Source organism: Ischnura elegans, chromosome 8, assembly GCF_921293095.1.
Source record: "Ischnura elegans chromosome 8, ioIscEleg1.1, whole genome shotgun sequence".
Lineage (NCBI taxonomy): Eukaryota > Metazoa > Arthropoda > Insecta > Odonata > Coenagrionidae > Ischnura > Ischnura elegans.
Genome location: NC_060253.1, coordinates 98,980,600 through 98,999,784, shown reverse-complemented (window position 1 = coordinate 98,999,784; position 19,185 = coordinate 98,980,600). Strand labels below are relative to the sequence as shown.

General features: G+C 38.2%; 1 protein-coding gene across 1 annotated transcript in view; it reads right to left on the bottom strand.

The window, feature by feature from the left end:
- The window catches only part of LOC124163850 (knirps-related protein-like), an 87,222-nt gene that overhangs the window by 21,512 nt on the left and 46,525 nt on the right, over positions 1-19,185 (bottom strand). Inside the window, exon 2 of the mRNA XM_046540954.1 lies at positions 8,502-8,579. Within this exon, the coding sequence (XP_046396910.1) occupies positions 8,502-8,579 (78 nt within the window). The remainder of the gene's footprint in view (positions 1-8,501; positions 8,580-19,185) is intronic.

The following is a 19,185-nucleotide window of genomic DNA, read 5'->3' as shown; positions in this document are numbered from 1 at the left end:
TTTGTACCATTTTGGATTTCCACGGGAAGATCGCTTAAATAACCTCCGAGGTACCGCGTGAGGATCAAATTAATTTATAGCCTAGTTATAATTTAGAGAATTATAACATGCACCTAGTGCTGTATCATTCCAACACATCGGTGTGTATTTGAAACCCTCGCTCCTGACACTCTGTTTCCTCTCCATTCCCTGTCCATCTTGATTTAAAAGAAGTGAGAGAACACAACTGCGGTGGGCTATGCTAATCAGGCCGAGCATGTTCGCCAGTCGGCCACGTGCACATGTGACCAGCAAACAACACAGAGTTGAGCCCGCGCGGGGGTGGCTCGTGTAACCCGCGCCACTCATTGACGACGGCTGGAAACACCATTGCGGTGGAGTCACCGCTATCAGTGTGCCTCCCATTCTACCGCGTCGAAGCCGTCTCTTCCCACCACCTCACAAAGCCCTTTCCCACAATTCCCTGGCAAGAAGAAGTGATCCGCTCCACTTAGCGCGCCCACGCCGTCCGCCACAATATGCTCTTTCCTTGATTCCCTTGTCTCCCGCCCTGCCACGCCACTTCCATCCCCCCCCCCCCCTATCCCTTTCATTTTCTTTTTTTATCCACTCATTCTCTTCCTTTTTTCTAATGGATGATGTTGTTTCAAGAGTCAACGCCCACGTTGCCTTGTATAAGGTGGCTTACCCTCCTTTTTCCCATCTCCCGCAAGAGTGGATTAGACCGAGAACACGATTTCCGAATGGGAATCAGGGATAGCGGATGTACTAACGCGATTGTCTTGTGCACATAAGGATGTGATTATCGCCCACGAATATTGTCTGTGCTTATGACGAATCTTACACTCACTTGCGAAGAAAATAATAATGGTATTTCGCTTTGGATTTTAAAAACGACAACGGTTGAGAAACACTTTTGAATGATGCATAAGCTCTAAATATTAATTACCCTTACTCCAAATATTGCATAGATATTAGATAATCGATTCCAATTTAAATCTGAAATCGATTATCTTAATCCGATTTTCGATGTAATCGAAGCTTTATTTTTTATTTTTTGGATATCCTAAAAATATTTAGTTTGAATGAAAAATTAAGAATAATTTAATTTTAATGTTATGGTGGATATGGTAAACAGTATATAAGTGGAAATTGAATATAATCCGTCTTTCAGAGTTTTTGTTTTGGTAAAATGAGTTTTTTTTATGTTTCGTGGCCGAAAAAGAAAGAATTAAATGGAATGGGGATTACCAGGCCATAAAACTATATTCTTTTTTCGGACTCGATATTTTCTCTGCTTTTCTTGCTCACAATGCCTGAGTCAAAAACCATCGTAACTCTTGGAAAGATCGACACGAACGCAGTTCATCAGACTACGGAGGGTTGAGTTCTCTTGCTTCAGTGGATATGTGGGGATGGCTAATGATGATATGCCAAATATAACCCAATTACAATGAATTTATATGCTCCATTAAGCACTCCGATATCATTTTTTAACCTTTTTCAGGTGTCGTGTTCTATATGAATGGCTGGATATTTTTTGTGCTCGGGAGATTGCAATGCTTGGATTAGAATCACGTTCTATTCCAATGAGTGCCTGCAATTTTTAAAGCCACTCAGTGAGTAAGGGATATTACTTAATTGTTTTTCTAAGTTATAGTCATTATTTTGATCCCATTTAGATGACTTACGTAATTTATTAGAAACATTTTGATTTTGTAAGTAAACATGTTAAATGGATGGAATTAGAATAATGTATGGCTCAAAAATTATGTTTATATTAATGATGTAAATATATGTTTCTATTTACCACTTTTTTGCTGAATTTATAATGGTTAAAATATTTTATATGTTCCCCTCCGGCCATATCAATACATAAATTTTCCCCACTCAAGATTAAGTGTAGAGGACTGATAAGTAAAAATTTGCACTGAAATGCACTAACTTGTAATGCTTATCTGCTGTAGAAACACTTTTTATTAGCACTAGAACAATTTGTTGATCATTTATATGAGAATCAAACGGTTTCTCGATTCCAGGTTGTTGAACTCCGCTGTTAGTCGTCTGCGATACATTTTTAATAAATGAGTAAAAAAGTAAAAAGGCCAACTTTGCCATGTTGTGGCTCTACTCTTTACATGATTAAGCGTTTATGTCTAAAAAATTCCCTAATATCGATGTTAAAGGAAGTTCTCTTCTTAAACTCCTTTTATGCATTGATAAACATTCGTCAATCTTCGCGTAGGTCTCGATTTTCTTCACTAACTTGAACTTACGATCGCTAATGATGGCCTAATCATTCGCTCAGCACCTTAGTCGATACTAAATTAATGATAACTTGGAAATTGTATTTTCTAAAAATCATGTATGGTATTCATTATTTTTAGCTAAATTATCGTGAAGTAGTGAGCATTAACTTACATTATCTTCTCAAAGCGAGAGTGTGTAAAGACCCTTACGATCCATCGGTGAGGCAGTCATCAAGTGTTTGACTGAAAAATCGACCAAATGATGAAATGCTTAGGACGTGCTGACATGTCATTTTCATCTGCTACTCAGGCGGGCGCCTCTATCCCTCGGAGGCGATGCGTAATCGCTATTCTCGTTGCTTGAGATAGCAACGGGGAGGAATTACGCCTCGTGATTGAAAGATCGATTCATAGTCACAACAACCTCAATCAAACGAGGATTCTCTCTCTAAGCCTCCAATTCAATCCATGGGAGAGTCCTGCATTCTGAAGGAGAACCCAATCCATGAGCTAAAGCTAGATAAACCTTACGCCTCTAGTGTAGGTACTAAAATCTATGAGTATATCTATAAAATTAGTGTACGCATGCTATGTTATTAAAGATGATTGTATCTAATACTGAGCTTTGTCGATAAATAAACTCTTCTGACCTTCAAAATCATGCTCTAAACCAATGATTTCTTTTAATGTTACTATATCTTCAAATCTCTCAACCTAGGTCCTTGCCAATGCAAAATCTAAATAGAAAGACGCTTTATTGGAGTATGGGAGCGGGTGCTAAAACTTAATTGAAATTTTAGCAATGTACACATAACCCTTTACTTTGGTAACTAATTCATTATGAAAAAATGGAACTTTTGGGACAAATCCCTTAGCAATCTAACATCTTCATTTTATTGCTTCGATATTGTTGTTGATTTAGATTTATTTGAAGCGCTCTCGGATAAATGTTAACTTATTTTTATACTTCCACAAGTGCATAGCCATTATCACTTCTTCAGCTGTTCTTTTTTTAATCTAAGGTATTCGTCGAGCGCAAGCTAGGCAATAGTTCTCCTAAAAGCTACGGATTTCAAACTGTTTTCGATCCAATGCTTGCGCAAAATCACCGTCTCTTTTCTCTCCCTCTGCGACCGTCCCGTCCCAATTGAAAGGCGAATGACGAAAGAAGAGCTCAGCAGAAGGCGAATCAACGAGAATATTAATGCGAGTGAGTCGACGTATTCTGGTTAGATGTCCGATGGCTTCTTCACCCGCGGGAAGAATAAGCACGCGTGTGTGTGTTCTTTAACTTCCTAAGCTCGCTCGCGAACACGTTTTCTGTGGAAACAAATAGAAACCTTGACTCAATCAAAGAGGTTGAGAAAACTACTTCTTCGTGGTGGGGGGAGGAGGGTGTTTGGTACGCCTCTGGACGATACCAGCATCGGGCGAGAAGAAGGCGCTCAACACATCGCTCCTTCCACAGTCCTTGGTTTGATACCAGCGTAAAAAGTAATGCCGACCTGCCCGAGTGCTGATTTATAATGATTCGTTTTTGATGAACGCCATTTCGAACTACATTTCTAGGCTTTCAGAGAGTGCGAGAGTGAGTTATGCTTAGTAAGGCCTCTTAATCATGTTGCATCTCAAATCCCGAGGAAGACGTCGACGTCACATTCTTTTTGTCCTGGTGAAGGGAACAGTTTTCAAAGCTTGGGGAAAGAAAAAAAAACTCTTCCAGAATGTAATTATAAATCTTTACTTGCAGAGTCGAGAGAGGGATGAAGAGTTGCTAATCGTGAGAGATCAAGGCTGAATCGAGTGTGGAATGAAATATCGGAGAAACCCTGACAGTTCCGAATCGTCCTTATTTCTTAATTAAAATCTTGAAAGGCGTAATTAAGTGGTCCGTTGCTATGAGGTGGTCGATTTAGCTAGTGCTCGAGCTGGATAAAATGAGGCCTTTCAATGTATAATGGACTAATATCTCATCAGATTTAAAATACGATAAAATGTCTTATCACCAATTTAATAACTGTAAGCATTGCCGAGCGAGATTCCCGGGTTTGAATCTTGGTGAGACCGTGTTCTCTTTAGTTCAGACTATTCCTTTTAATGATTAAATGATGCAGGTCAATTCAACGCCATAGCTGTTTATGTATTATTTTTTCGTATACAGATAAGAACTACTAGTTCTGACGCTAAATTAGGGAACTAAAGTTTCTCTGCACGCAAAACGTAAACAGTATTATGAATTACGTATTTTGATGTTTTCGGGAGAACAGTCGTTTCTATGACAACAATCCTGAGTCTAGCTATGTACTGCCAGTTATTATTGCATTGCAATCTAATCTTGAATACTGAAAGGAGCAAGATGTTCAAATCTACCCTTGTTCAAATAAGTTGTATCTCAAACCACGCTCTACGGCTGTTTTAAGTAAGGTCTCATATTATTTAAACTACGAAATATGATGTGGGCCAAAATATTTTGCCCATTATAAGATTTCTTGGATATTTTACTATTACTAATACCACTGCTTTTTTAAATAACGCGACCCAGGTTTTGATGAGTTATCATCATCTTCAAGCGTAAGTTATGATGTTTTTATCTTATTTTTGTTGCCCAGTTACCTAACGGAGGAAGAGAAGAATTTTAAAACGAACGCCAAAATAGGGGAAAAGAATGGGTAAATATATTCGTTTATCAGAGTCTATAAAATAAGTGGTATAAGTAATACTAGTAAAATATCCGAGAAAACTTATAATAGAATACCACAAAGTAAATAATGAGTTAGTGAATTATGTCCATTCTTTGAAAATAATTGGGATGAGGAGAACTTGAGGTGCAAAGTAAACCCGAGTAAATTTTAAGACGATTCCATGGGGTGGAGAGCAAAACTCAAGCCATCACTGGAACCCAATCCCCACATTGTGTAAAACGAAGTTGTCTTAAGTTTAATATGGAAACACTGGTGAATGATATCCTACACGACCCTCGCAAGTCCGTTCTTTGGAGATATCCGGAGATCGTTCTCATTCCGGGCAGCCGTGAATTATCATTTTTAAGACTCCCCCGCACTTTTTCACTTTTCCTTTTCCACGGAGATGCTTCTATCTCTCTCTCGCCCACCCTCCACATGGGATCCCGCAGCCGTATTCCGCCGTTTTTCGCACTTTTCCTTTTCTGACCCAGTTGTTCCCTCTGCCTGACTCGCCAAGGTCGCCCGTTGTGTGTTGGGCAATAGTCAGCCGAGCGTGGGTGGGTGGAGAAGGGGAATGAGGGTTGAGGGTGGGGGGGCATGAATAGTTAGGTAGGGGAACGGAGAGAGGGGTATGAGGTCGAGAAAGGGGATTAACGTTGCGAAAATTTTTCGTATCTTCTTCATTGATCCCCTTCTTCTCTCCTCCTGCTCCCGGCGTGATCACCGTTCCGTGGAAATGCATGGGCCGGGACTCGTGCCCCGCGGAAAACGCTTCGTCATTTTACAGTGGGTATCCTCTTTTTTACTTTCTTTTTTTTCGGTGGGAAGAATGTGCATGTCCCTCCCTTTTGAAGGGTTTGGGTCCGCATTAAATGTCAACCGTTTTGTCCGACGGCGATATGGAAAGGTCTGCCCTGATTTGCGCGTGTTCATCCTTCGGTCATTGCCGTGCCAGCAGGTAGGCCATGCATTTCGAGACGAGGATTATTTGCTCGGAAAACATAAAGGATATCACAGTTCGGGTCTTGGGGTCTAGGTAATTATAAATTGGGGCATGTGACTGACTATATTTTCCGTTTAGTACACTTTGATTCGATTCTTTTGGTCCTACTCTATCTTATCCTTTTAACTTTATTTAAATAAATTATTTTCGCTTACACACTTTTTAAATCTTTTTATCCCACAAAATGTTACGAATCGTCATTATTTTTTGTAATATAAGGTTATCATCATTTCTATCGTCAAAATCGTGATCCAAAACGTATTGGCACGGGAAATAATACCAGTCGCTTTTACACACACTTGAGATTTTTTAAAATGCTTCAAGCAGCATTGAATGCTTCAAGAACATTTTATAAGCTTTTGAATGGTTATTCATTAACAAAGTCTTTCTGAGACACAGGGGTTAGGTTTGTTAGCAATGGGGTTTATTACAACGTAAAACGTAGAATTTAAATTTCGCAATTCAGGAAGGAATTCAATTTTATTCTGTTTTTAGGGATGAATCTTTTATTTTCATGAAGCTACTGAAGCAGTGATGAGTTAAGAGTCAAATATAATCGTTTAGTAGCTAGTAAAAAATACCTAAATGTTAACGATAACTTCCTATCTTTCAAAGCTATGCCAAATAAATTATGTAAATGCATTAACCTTAAGTGTAACACTTGATTTAATAATTGTTTCTTTGCGTACAAAAAGTGAGTGATTATGTACGGTAGAGGCTAATTACTTTATCTCGAGTTTTACGTGGTAAAATTATATGACGAGGATTGTAGGTATCTTATTATTTGTCCGAAAGAAATTTAGCACAAAATATAATACAATAATAGCGCAGAAAGAGATGAAATTACAATGGAAAAGAGGTAATCGCTAGGAACTTTTTCTATTGAGAGTGTGGACCTGTATGGAGGCAGTGTGAATCTATTTAATTACTGAATTCCTATCCAATTAATTTAGAAGTAGACAGCTGAAAGTATCACGCGTGCTGAATGTGAAATGATCCTCATGAGATCACCAGTAGGTGTCGCACGTCCTGTTGGATTGATTTCGGTACTCAACCCGAGGATGTTTGTAGTTTTCCCTCGTCGCCTGCATACACGAAGCGGTGGCGCATAGCTTCGCAACATTCGCCACGTCCAGACCTTGGCCCAAGTCCAACTCGTAACGAGGTGGAAACCCAGAATGCTGGACACATGGGGGATTTGGTCCCGTTTTCCCTGTTATGAAGTGGCTGATTCACGTTGTGGAGCGTAAACTCGGGTCAAAATGGGAAGCTTTGCAAATGGAATAAGCTCATATCTGCGTTGCAATTCATTTCCATCATAGACGATTGTGACCAATTCCTTCTGTAGTATGCCGGTGAATCATCAAATTTATCAATTTTTCACCTTAAGTGAAAGCATCGCTCCCTGTTGATCAATCGCTTTTTATCATTTTTATTTACGGATCACTGGTTTAAAACGTTTGTTATCTCACGGTTTATTTTTACGGGGTCGCTCTCACATATTCACGGAGTCGCACTTATTTATAATATTTTCCTCATTCTCACATTTGGACAATCTTCCTCTTAGGGTATACTGAGGCAAAATATTTATATTTGAGACAAATTTATAGGTGATACCTTAAGATTTAAACTATTAATACTAGTGTGGAAGTAATCATAAATTTTGGACGAAAGTGACATTTTCTACACCAAGGTAGAGATATAATTGGGCATCAAAAAAGGAGAGGTGTTTACAAAAATTAAGACTGACAATGAGAATAAAAGGATTTCAACAAAACAAGAAGATGTTAAGAGCACAAGAAAGACATATTAGGGATCTGTATGTCAGGGGAAACAAACCAGAAAATTGGAGAAAGAGGCGGAAAGTGAGGTGATTGTGGACCATTTGGGATCTGGCATATCATCAGCATTTGCCTGTATTTCAATTACAAAAATGCTGAGGCTGTATTTTTATACCTTATAATAAAAATTTTGGAAAGACTTCGTTCTTTCTGTCGTGTATGTTATAAGGTAACATGAAGGTCATTTTTAAGAGGAATAAAACAATTACTTTATCAATGAGTTAATGGGGGAAAATTGGAAGATAAGTATCGCTGTTTTCTGATTATTTGTCAGAAAAGAAATTAACAGCAAAATATTTCAGTAATAGCGCTGAAAATGATAAAAGCATTATTTAAAAAGAGGTATTCGCTGTGTGCACCTGTATTGAGGCAGTGTAAACCCATTTAATTACTGAATTCCCGTACTATCCAATTAATTTAGAAATATACAGCGGAAATTATGTATTACTACTTTCAAAATTCATATTCCTTTCCTTCATTTCATGAGTATCAATAAATATTCGTAAATTTGAGAAAAATTGACACATTGTGAAATCAGAGCAGTAGACCGGTGAATTGTTCTCTTAGCAACCGCGCGCGTTAATATTTCCGTCGGCCTCATTTTAATCACGGAATCCTCTCTAAAGGACGACTCATTAAGACTGTCATTGATCATAGAGGGGGTGTGGGTGGGAGTGCTAAAGGATGCCAACGTTGTTAGATATGTGCTGGGACACACACTCACCTTGCAACCTTCGCACGTGAAAGCCCCGAAGTGGAAGCCGGCGGCCGCCTCTCCACAAACTTTGCACTGCTGGTTCATCTGGAATGAATAAAATAGACATGGTTAATTAAATTTTCGAGAATTTTCATTCACATGATACCCCGAAATCCATATTACTCAGTACCTTTACGAATATTACAGTGGCGAATTTGAATGCTAATCGAAATGAATGAGTTTCATTTAAGTACTATGCGAAATAAAAAGATGAATTCCGAATTCCGAATGTATATCAAGTGTTCAGGCTTAACTTGATGGTACCTCATATATACAGTGCAAAAAAATAACTATGTAATGTTTCACAAAAGTTTTTTTATTCCGAGCCAGGGTTTCAACTAATAGGTAGACTTGATAATGACTATCAAGTAGTTGAACCCAGGATTGGTATAATAATGTTTTGCGGAACGTTACAAACTGAGTTATTTCACTGTATAGATTATCTTCCTCTATTTCAGGAATGAACGCTTGAAAAAAAGTCGTTTCCCTATCTGTCAGGATTAGGTGGAAGGCAGATTTACTGATTATCATTCTCTAAAGTCGGCTTTATTTTGTGAAACGTGCTTGCACACACTTGCAATTTCATTAAACTTACAATACCGTACGACTGTAATTTAGGCTAGGAGTTAAATACGATAAGTCTTTCTGTTCTAAATATAAAGTGAATGTGAACCTTGTCGCAAGTGGTGCTAATATTTTAGGGAACTTTCTGATAGAGAACGACGAAGAATATAGTCGCACAAACATGTTTATTTTAATAAACTAAAAAGTGGATAACTACTATGATAATTTTGACAGCTAATCATAATTATAAGATTGCATAGGATTTTTGAAGTTGCCAACTCATCTTCTATGAGAAAAAATATGCCATAATGAAAATGAAATTTTTTTTTACGCTAGTGTGGGATTTTATATTCTCATCATTATTCTAGTTAGTATTGTATGAAAACTTTATATTAATAATTTATAGTAAATAGACGCTTATTAAGTTTGAAGAACCGCCATCAATTATTGAGGTTGTGAGAGGCGTTGAAAATTAAACCAGTGCATTGCTATCGCTGCCGGAGATTAGATCACCTGTTTAATGCGCTTCTCCTACCCAGTTTCAAGAAGGCTGTCGCTTAGGACGTTGACGGCTCATGTCGACTTTCAAAATGAGAACCACCCCCTTAATTAGTCCTCAAAATTGCGGCACATTTACGATCGTAGAGTACTGCGGATTATGTTTAGAATGCTTGAGGCAGAGTCTTCATGCTGAGGATTTACTCGACATCAATCCATTTTTTACAATTCTACTGTATTTTTTCCCCCTAAGTCGTCAGTAAGACTTCTTATCCGTAAGCCGAGTCGATGGTGAAGAAGCTCTTTGTAGCAATGATTGTTTTGTTCCTGAAATTGGAGTTGAATGCATTTCTTTGATAATACAATGGGCATCTGGGTTTTTCTGTGCATCGAAACTTGAATATAGGATGCTGTAATCGATTCTTGCCTTATTGGTGAACGTAAAGTGTTCTATGCTGTGAATAGTTTTGATCCGTTTTCCGTGATTTATTTAAAAATTAATTTTACTTTGATGGGCTCTTGAGAGATGCTTCTAAAAGTTCCCTGCTATCAAAGTAGTGTTAACGTAGGCATTTCAGGGAACGGTGATTTATTTTTTCCTACAAATGTAAGTTTCCTTATAACTTAAGCATTAGGGGCTAGGAATGGAATATCTACCACAACTCAAAATTCATGAAATACTCGAATTATTTCTGATCGAGTGTGTTATTCATATTTGGCTTTTCTATGATAAATCACAGTTTTATGCGCTTTAATATATTGCCGCACTATCACCCTCCTGATTTCCCATTGATGTTTTCTGTGTATGCAATTCATCCTCGACGTATTTCGGCCCTTATTTTGATTTATTGGATGGATGTTCTTCAATCTTTTATGCCTCTTAACCCATGTTGTATAATTGTCAGAAAATAATGTGTGTTTTCATGAGTTTTAATGATTCAGGGTGTATTAATTTATTTCATCCACAGAACGCTTTCGCGGTATTTAGGAAAATTCAAAGTTTTCAAAGTGAATTTCTAAAAATATCCATGAAACAAAAAAGTCAGTGTGAAAATTTGACTATGGGAAAGAAGGTGAGAGAATGAAATAAATGGTAAGAAAATATTTCAATTTTCTTACCATTTATTTCATTTTTCGAAAATTATGCCCAAAAACATGAGATATTTGACCTCAAAGGATGAGCCTGTGATTTCATCAGCGCTTTGCGGTGGCGTTCTCCGAAATGCCTTCAGGGCAACGGAGGTTCCTCGTGGTAGGCTTCTCAGTCGACGTTTATGGCGGAGCATCTTGAGGAAATTACCGCCCCAAAGAGATTAAAATTAGACGTTTAAGAGCATCATTGCTCTCCGCTCGGGCAGAAAGACCTTCGGGGTGGGTGGATGACGGAGGTGAGCCATGTGTCCGAAGGTCGCCTGCCGAGGAAACGGGAAATTGGATGCTCGCGAATGGATCGCCCCCGCACTGAACAGCTCCGCGCGTGAATTTGCTTCGAGCGGATCAGATTTCGAGGCTGTTTTTTTTTCTCGTGCTTAACCCCTTTTAAATGCCCTCGGTGAACAAATGTTCACTGTAAAATCATCCGTCTAAACTTGTGCTGGAACCAGGATCATCTAAATTAGCACCGAGTGCTCTATTCATTTAAAGAGGTAGGTTCGAGAAGCAAAAAAAAATTTGTTGTTCTGATAAAATTGTCAAAATATATGCAGTAAGGAAGACTATACCTTAAATTGCCTCAAAATATACCCATTCGAGCCCCCCTTAGTACGTCCAAGCACGTCCTGGTAGTGAAAGAAATATATATTGATACATTTTTTCATTAAAATAAAATGTTTAATTATTTCCGAACGTTATACGTGAATTTCATAGCATAACTGTCATAACCACTGCAGTCCCGGAGGCATATGTGACCCAATGTTTTCGTATAACAGCTATGAAACTTAGCGCCATTTTGCGGCTAATGAAAGCTTAATATAATAAACGAGTCGATTGGCGCTTGAATTCATCAAGCGGGTTTTGGAGGGGGGTGGGAACATATTTGTGTCACGTGTGTTCAAGTATTGGGTTCATAAGTTCTTAAAAAGCGAAAAAAAAAAACACTCAAACTGTCGTTGAAATGGGCGGAATGGACAAACAAACACGCTCATTCGCCCTCAACAATACTTAGTCTTAGTTACCTCGATGATATAAACGTTAGGAGAAAATTTTCAGTGACAAAAATCCTCTTTAAGGAGCATAATTTTGGTCTATAATGCAATTGGTTCTTTACTGTTGCCCCCTGATTAACGTACATATTTATCTTGGACATTTTTAGAGAAATCCAACTGATGGTTGGCGTGAAATTTATAAATATATATGAAATCCTTTCTTCGATATTATTTTTAAACTATGCTCATGATGTTAACAATATCGTCATTTCCCATAACATCGTATAGTGTATCAAAGCCATTTTCTCCTAGAGCGTTGATTTCTATGATGCAATTTGCAGTCATTGGTGATAGAAAAAAGATATGCATGGTGAAGTTGGACGGGGATTGCAATCATAACGGATATGGTTCATGGGAAAACTAGAACAGGCTATATAGATCGTTGACCAATCTTGTGAAAATCGTCGCAGTCACAAAGAAAATGTCCCTGAGAACAAGGGAGCGAGAAGTGGAGGACTGGGAAAAAATATGGCGCAAACAATTGAAAGCGGAAAAAATCAGTGTTCACAATAACAAAACATTCCAGTCGCGTAGTCGGTGCGAATTGTGTCGGAAATATGCATTTTAGCCGTGCATTATTGAAACAAAGTGAAGGAAATACGTTTAGAGACAATCAATGAGAAACGAAGTGAAGCGGACTCGTGTTTCACTTAGAAATTTTCCTCCTAAGCGTAAAAAGTAAGCGCTATGACTGAAACACTCCCTGATATCGAAACTTTTTTATGCCAACCCTGTGTAAAAATTTGTGAAATTTTTTATTCTTGTATTTTTGCGAAAACAATCGATTCCATTTGGAAAAGATTTAGCATAAGCAAATCAGTACTCCTAATTAGAGCCGTTGATTCAATGACGTGATGAAAAGTGTGTCTGATATTTTCATAAAGGAAAACGTTTTTTGGATTTAAAATTTATTTCTCTCGCGGTCTATACCACATTTCACGCACATTGTGAGAGTATAGAGATTTGTAGGCAATCAATGGAGAGATATTGCGATGAGGGAACCGAATATGGTTTAGAATTCCTAGTTCTAAATGAAATGGCTATAAAGTTCTCCAGCCATCATTCTTTGAAATATTGAAAATTACAAATAATATATGTTTATACATGTAAATGTAACGCCAAGCCTATATTTCGGATTATCCGTTTTGGTTATTTTCCTTCCCTTTTATTTAACTTTTCGGGAGCTTGAAAATCGTATTTCAAGGAGGATACCCACCATGTTGCCAGGTAATTTTATTTACCTAACTTCGGAGATGGGTAACATAAATATTACTCTACGACTGAATTGACCTGGTGTAGGTCCCGAGAAAAATTCCTGAATATTACTCCACCCCAATCAATCAAATGATCGCGAGAGAAATAGATAGAGGAAAAATAGCACTTTTGCCAAAAATCTTGTTGCGAATGAGGCAGCAATAAGTAAATCACAATCTCGGGGTATCCGAATATTAGATCGCAAAACTCGTACAGAAATTCAATCCCTTAAGCGAGATAGAAATTAAGCCTCGGTCGCATTGCTTACCTCAGGTGGGTACTCCGGCTACGTTACTGATCTCGAAAAAGGATAACTGAGATACCACATCCTCCGAGAGAGCGTGCCCGAAAATTTTCCGTCCTCCCGTCGCATTTATCGGCCCGGGAGCATTAAATTAGAAGCGGCACGAGGAGGGGAGGGGGGAACAGTTGTTGGCCGGACCAATAAATACACTCTTAAACGAGCAAATATCTCTTGGCAGCACGCATTCCTTCCCTTTGAACCTAGCCCCATCTCCTCTTTGACACGGAACTGCTCCGGACGTATGGTTTGGGGGGGAGAGATGGCGGTTATGGGGCGAAAGATTAAAGAGATAGCGTGCGTGAGAGGTGATAGGAGGAGGGGAATGAGATATACTACTGTGGAGGGAACGAAAGAGAGTGTTATGCAAGGCGAACCGGTTTCATAATGTCACGGCTGGTCTCTTTGCCCCGAGGGCCGAAGAAGAGGCCTCGCGGGGAGTGGAGGTGGGGGCGGCTGGAGGTCTCCTCCTCTCCTGTTGGGATGATATGGGGATGGAGGGTGGGGAGGTCTCCTCTTAGAAGGGTCCTCTCTCCCTCTCTCTCGAGGGCATGCGTTGAATTTGGACGCGATCCGAGGTCTCAGGCGATATTGGATGCCAAAATATCTCGGGATTAGGGGAGGAGGCGGTCGTGAAAAAAAAACTGAATTTTATTTACATGCTTCGTTTTCGGTTCCTCTGGGAGCTAATCGGAAAAGGTGTGAAAGAGGCTATTTATGGTGTGAGCGAAGTGATTTTTGTTCGTATTCAATATTGGTTATTAGTTTTCTATTCTGCAAAAGAGCAAACTCCATCCCTTTCGCATCTGCTTCTGCAATGCTTCATGTTCAAATTTGGCTCAACGCTTCAGTGCTTAAGTTCCCCTATTAATAAAGTTCATCAATTAAGATTTATTAGCTAAATAAAGCATTGAAGTAAGTCACTGTGTATGTATTTGCACAACGAGTTTCATTGCAACAAAAAACATATTCAAGTGCACTTAAAAATGCTATTGTTACAAGGAAACGCGTAGAGTGAAAAAAAATTTAGCGAATTTAACTAATGAAAATAGCTTCCAGCACGTCGTGCTACTTATCATAGAAGGTATAAATGGAAGGATTAGGTGAATTTAAGGGGATGGACGGTGGCTACCCCCTGATTTTCTGAAAACATGGAAACGATGGTAACCATTGAGTTAGCTTCCCAATGCAAAGTATCATTTTACCACAGGTTAAAGGTAGTAATTTTAATAAAGTTTAAAGATAATTGCACATTAGCTAAAAGGCACTCGTCTTAGCAAATTAATTTTCGCTAAAAGGTATTGCATGTCACCAGATACCGCTAAAAGTACTCCGGAGAAATTGGGTTGAATTTGAGAGCGCTCTAAGAACCCGGCGTCTATGGAATGCTATCATATAGGTAGTTGTAAAGAGGGTGGCTGGTCATGAAAGAACATATTTTAAATGCCTCCATTTTTGTTTGTCTTGGAGCTGTTGGAGAAAAGTGAAAGGCACTATTGATAGGAAGAATGTGATAATTTGTTTTGACGGTTTTTAAATTAGTTCTCGTTTTCATTTCTGTAAATAAGCTTGGCCTTTCGATGCCTAAGGTATGCAATAGTCTCATCTCTTCCACGCTCAAGTTCCCAAATCACTAGTGGTTTAATGTCGAGAATAAGTTTGTGTTGAATGTCATGCAAATGGAGCTGGAAATTTCTTTCGGTGCTGATGAAGAAGGGTTCTTGAGATGAGACACGGGTGAAGGGAGACGACGCTCTAAAAGAAAATATCGGATGCCAATATATGTGAAGCTGGGTCGAGGGGTGGTCGTAAAATGTATTATTTTAATTTTCTTCTCTCATTTTTGGCACTCAGAGAGCTTACCCGAGAGGTGTGAACGATACTATCGATAAAATGAGCGTAACACAGGCTTAGGAGATTGGATTAGGAGAGAGTGGATTTTTGTTTTATTTTCTTCTTAAGAAATGAGACTATCCGATGCATTAAGTATTGCATGTGGGAGTCCAATGGCATGCTGGTCAAGGCCGTAGCCAGAAAATATTTTCGGGGGGGTTTATGGAATTGTAGACAAACATAAAATTATTTTTATAAGATAAATAAAATAGCGTATACCGTTTAATATATTTATTATAAAACCTTAAAGGAAAATATGAAAATATTATAATAAAATTGAATTTAGCCTTCTAGCTTTTTTTTGCAGCGACCAAATGAACTACCTCCTCGGTGTCAATGTCAATTCTGCGGTCCCTCAGGAGGCTAATAAGTCACTCACCTCTCTACTAATTCACAGCACTGTTATTTCACACACTGCACTACAACTACACACACTGCACCTACAAATTAGCTTAGATAATTATTGACTTAAGTCGCATTGGACTACTAGATGTCCCTGCGCCGCTATATAATATCGTCGTCTGAGCACCAAGCCAGCATAAAGTATCTATTTATTTTTTTTCATTTCGGGGGGGATCAATCCCCCTTGACCCCCCCCTGGCTACGGCCTTGATGCTGATGATTGATCACCCCCTGCCAAAAAGCCTGTAGGTGGCTCGCAGGGTATTATGTAGGTGTAGATGTAGAGGTATTATTTTGGCTCAATGCTTAAACGCTTAAGTTACCTAATTGCATTTATTTATTATTCTAGATACTGTTTCCGTTTAATATTTTACATGTAAATCTTATATACACAGCCTATACCGAATCACACTTAAGGAGTCGAATTTTCTTGACTAATCTTGCTAACACACTTTTTTTCTCTCGCTTTCAGTGGCTTGCCATTCCACATATTCATATACTGCCATTTTATAATTAGTAAAATCAATAAAAACCTGTTATTTTTAGGATATTTTTTCATTTATTCATTTGCATAAATTTCTTCACATTGAAAGAGATTTCGAACGCATTCATCGTCGAGAGCTGACCAACAAATGTGACCTTGCCCTCGAAAACCACTTGACCATCTGAAGCCTAATCATATTCGAGGCGGAAAAATTAATTTGTGCCTCTGAATTAATAACTGCTCAGCACCGTTACAAACGCCAGGCTGTTAATTCAATAAAAAAGAAAGGACTGTTACGGCGACATTCCGGGTTATACTTGAGCGGATGTGAATCACTTAGCTGATTATTCTCTTATGAATTTTGTGCAGTTGGTATGCGTACATAAAACCTTGCGATCCACTTCTAAGGTGTTTGACAAGGGGTGATCAATTACCAGCATGCAAGATGATTCCCACATGCACGCCACCCAGTCATAAAAAATTTAACATAATTATAATACTAACAAATACACACAGCTAATGAAATACTAACAAATTATACTTTCATGCAAAGGAAAAAAATTGCCAACTACTCATGAAGGAAATCTACCTATGAAGCTAGACTATGCAAAACATGCTGTAAGAAATACTAGAGAAATCAATAAACGTGCATTAAGAGATGCGGAAGTTAATTGGCTACACTACAAGTCAACTAATCTATTAGTAAGCTCTAACGCTGCCGCTATTGCCTCTTATCTATCCTGGAAAAACGACATTCTGTGTCTATCAGCTCTAAAGGTAATTTTTGGTGACATGACATTAATAACTCCTACATATGCTTAAATATGATTAACATATATTCATGTATCTTTAATTCTTAGGAGTTTTCTAAGTTATAAATAATCATCGGACGAAATTCACAATGCCCATATCTTTCTAAGGAATTGGTTATTTATAGGGATATTAAATCATTGAAGCTAGTCCTCTAGTTTAATCTTTAAAACTGCTGGCGTCATTCCCGGTTGAATAATGATTAAATTTTTCTGCGCAGGAAATCAATTATCGTTTATCCCCATTCATTTGCTCAATTGGTGGGGGTGAGTAGAACCTCACCGCAAACTCGGAGAATGTTAATGCCTGTTGAAGATTAAACTTACTTTTAATTATTTCCTAACGGGATAATTAGGAAATGTAAAATGCTCTGCTAACTAAGAGCAAACGATCACCTATGAATATCTGCGGCATTATCCTCCCCCAATCACCATTTTTCACAATAAACGCAGCTAATCACGTGCCGGGATAAGGTTGTATCCATTCATCAATGTACGAGTATCTCAGAGCTAAAAGATCAGAAAAATTGAAGTAAGTATTTCAAGGGGAGGATAATTGTATTGCGCAAATTGAATCAACTCTGAAAACTCAAGGGCTTACATCACGATTAACGCTTCAAATGATTTCTATTTCAGATAACTATTTCCAGTTTTTTTCGTTGATTAACTTGAACGCGAAGACATGAAATGGAGGCCAGGTCTTACTAAATCAAAATCCAATGAGGCGAGAGTAAACATTTGGACCGTGATTTAGAGAATGAAATTCAGCAAAAATCCCGTATTCCGTAATTTTCGTTCTTATGGCTCGCCCACTTTCCCTCCTTGATTTAAAAGCGTGATGCAATTAGCAATGAATCCATGGTTTTGGATTGAGTACCGCCTTTAGTATAACATGAAACTTAATTAAAAATAACTTTTGCGCTGCGTATCTGAAAATTGACATCATAGTTAGCACTAAGATCGTGCAACTGGTATGAAAACGGCTATTATTCTGGCGAACGGTTTTTACTTATTACGGTATTACGGTATTTAATTTTTAACTAATTTTTCCCCATGGTTTTTTTGTTAATTCGGCAAGTCCTAATATTTTTTAGCCCGCTAGAACAGAAACTTTAAAGTAATGGTAAAATTCCCCGAACTATACATGGAATATGCCCGTTTATTTTGCACTGGAATAATTCGTGGAAGATTATTTTGAAGAAAACTGGGGTGAGTAGGGGTGATGTATTTTGATTTGAGCTGAGATAATGGAGATCCTTCCTAAAGTCGTCGAAACTAACAGCAAGAACGAGTTTTTTGCCCACTGTTACTAAATTAAAATATGACTTCTTATTTCATGTTTCCATTATAATAAAAAATATAGGAAAGGCTGGCCTTACGTCAGTTTTAATTATATCACTTTTTCATGAAATATGTCGAAGATAAAGTCATGCGAAAATTGCCATAAGAATTTATTCAAAACATCTTTATCACACATGTACTCCTTGGTAAAAGTGTATCCACCCACAGCAAAGCGTGTTACTCACCAGAACATGCTCCAAATTATTCACCATTACGAGCTTGAATGGCGTGGGAATATTCTTCGATACCGCTCTCGTTCTTTGCTCCGGAAGGCACTGGTATTCAAAGAGACTTTTTCCGAAAAACGGTTCACGTATCTTTGTGGTTGTTAGACTTAGTGGGTTAGACGACAAGAATCAGAGGCGGTGGTGTCTAAGCATTTTTTTCTCGACATCGATCAACATCGACACTGTCAATAGTGTATCGCCGTAATATTATGGAGAAAGATTTCAAAAAACAAAATAAAAATGATTTAAAATACGATATTTATATATTTAAATAGTTCTTTTACAAAATCATTCAAGAAAAAAGTGTTCTTGTGACGATTGAAGCTGTTTACCTAGTGCTTAGCGCCAATAACGTAAATCAAGATTTAAATTTGGCTTAAAATTCATTATAAACGATTTCCTTCTTTTTTCTGATTTTAGAAAAAATAAGGCTTCGTTGAAAGATGAACATAGTTTTTTTTATTTTAAAAGTAAGATAGCAAAAAGCTTGTATTGAGCACATCCTTTTCAGCGAAATCTTTTGGGGAAAGCCATAACGCACGATAACCTCTGAATGAACATCAATTTTATGAATACGGCGGCCTGGCGCGGAGACACACGGCTCTAGTAAAACATGGCGTGGGACGCAATATGCTTCGATTCAGACCTTCCAAAGCCCTTAGTAGGCGTGGAGG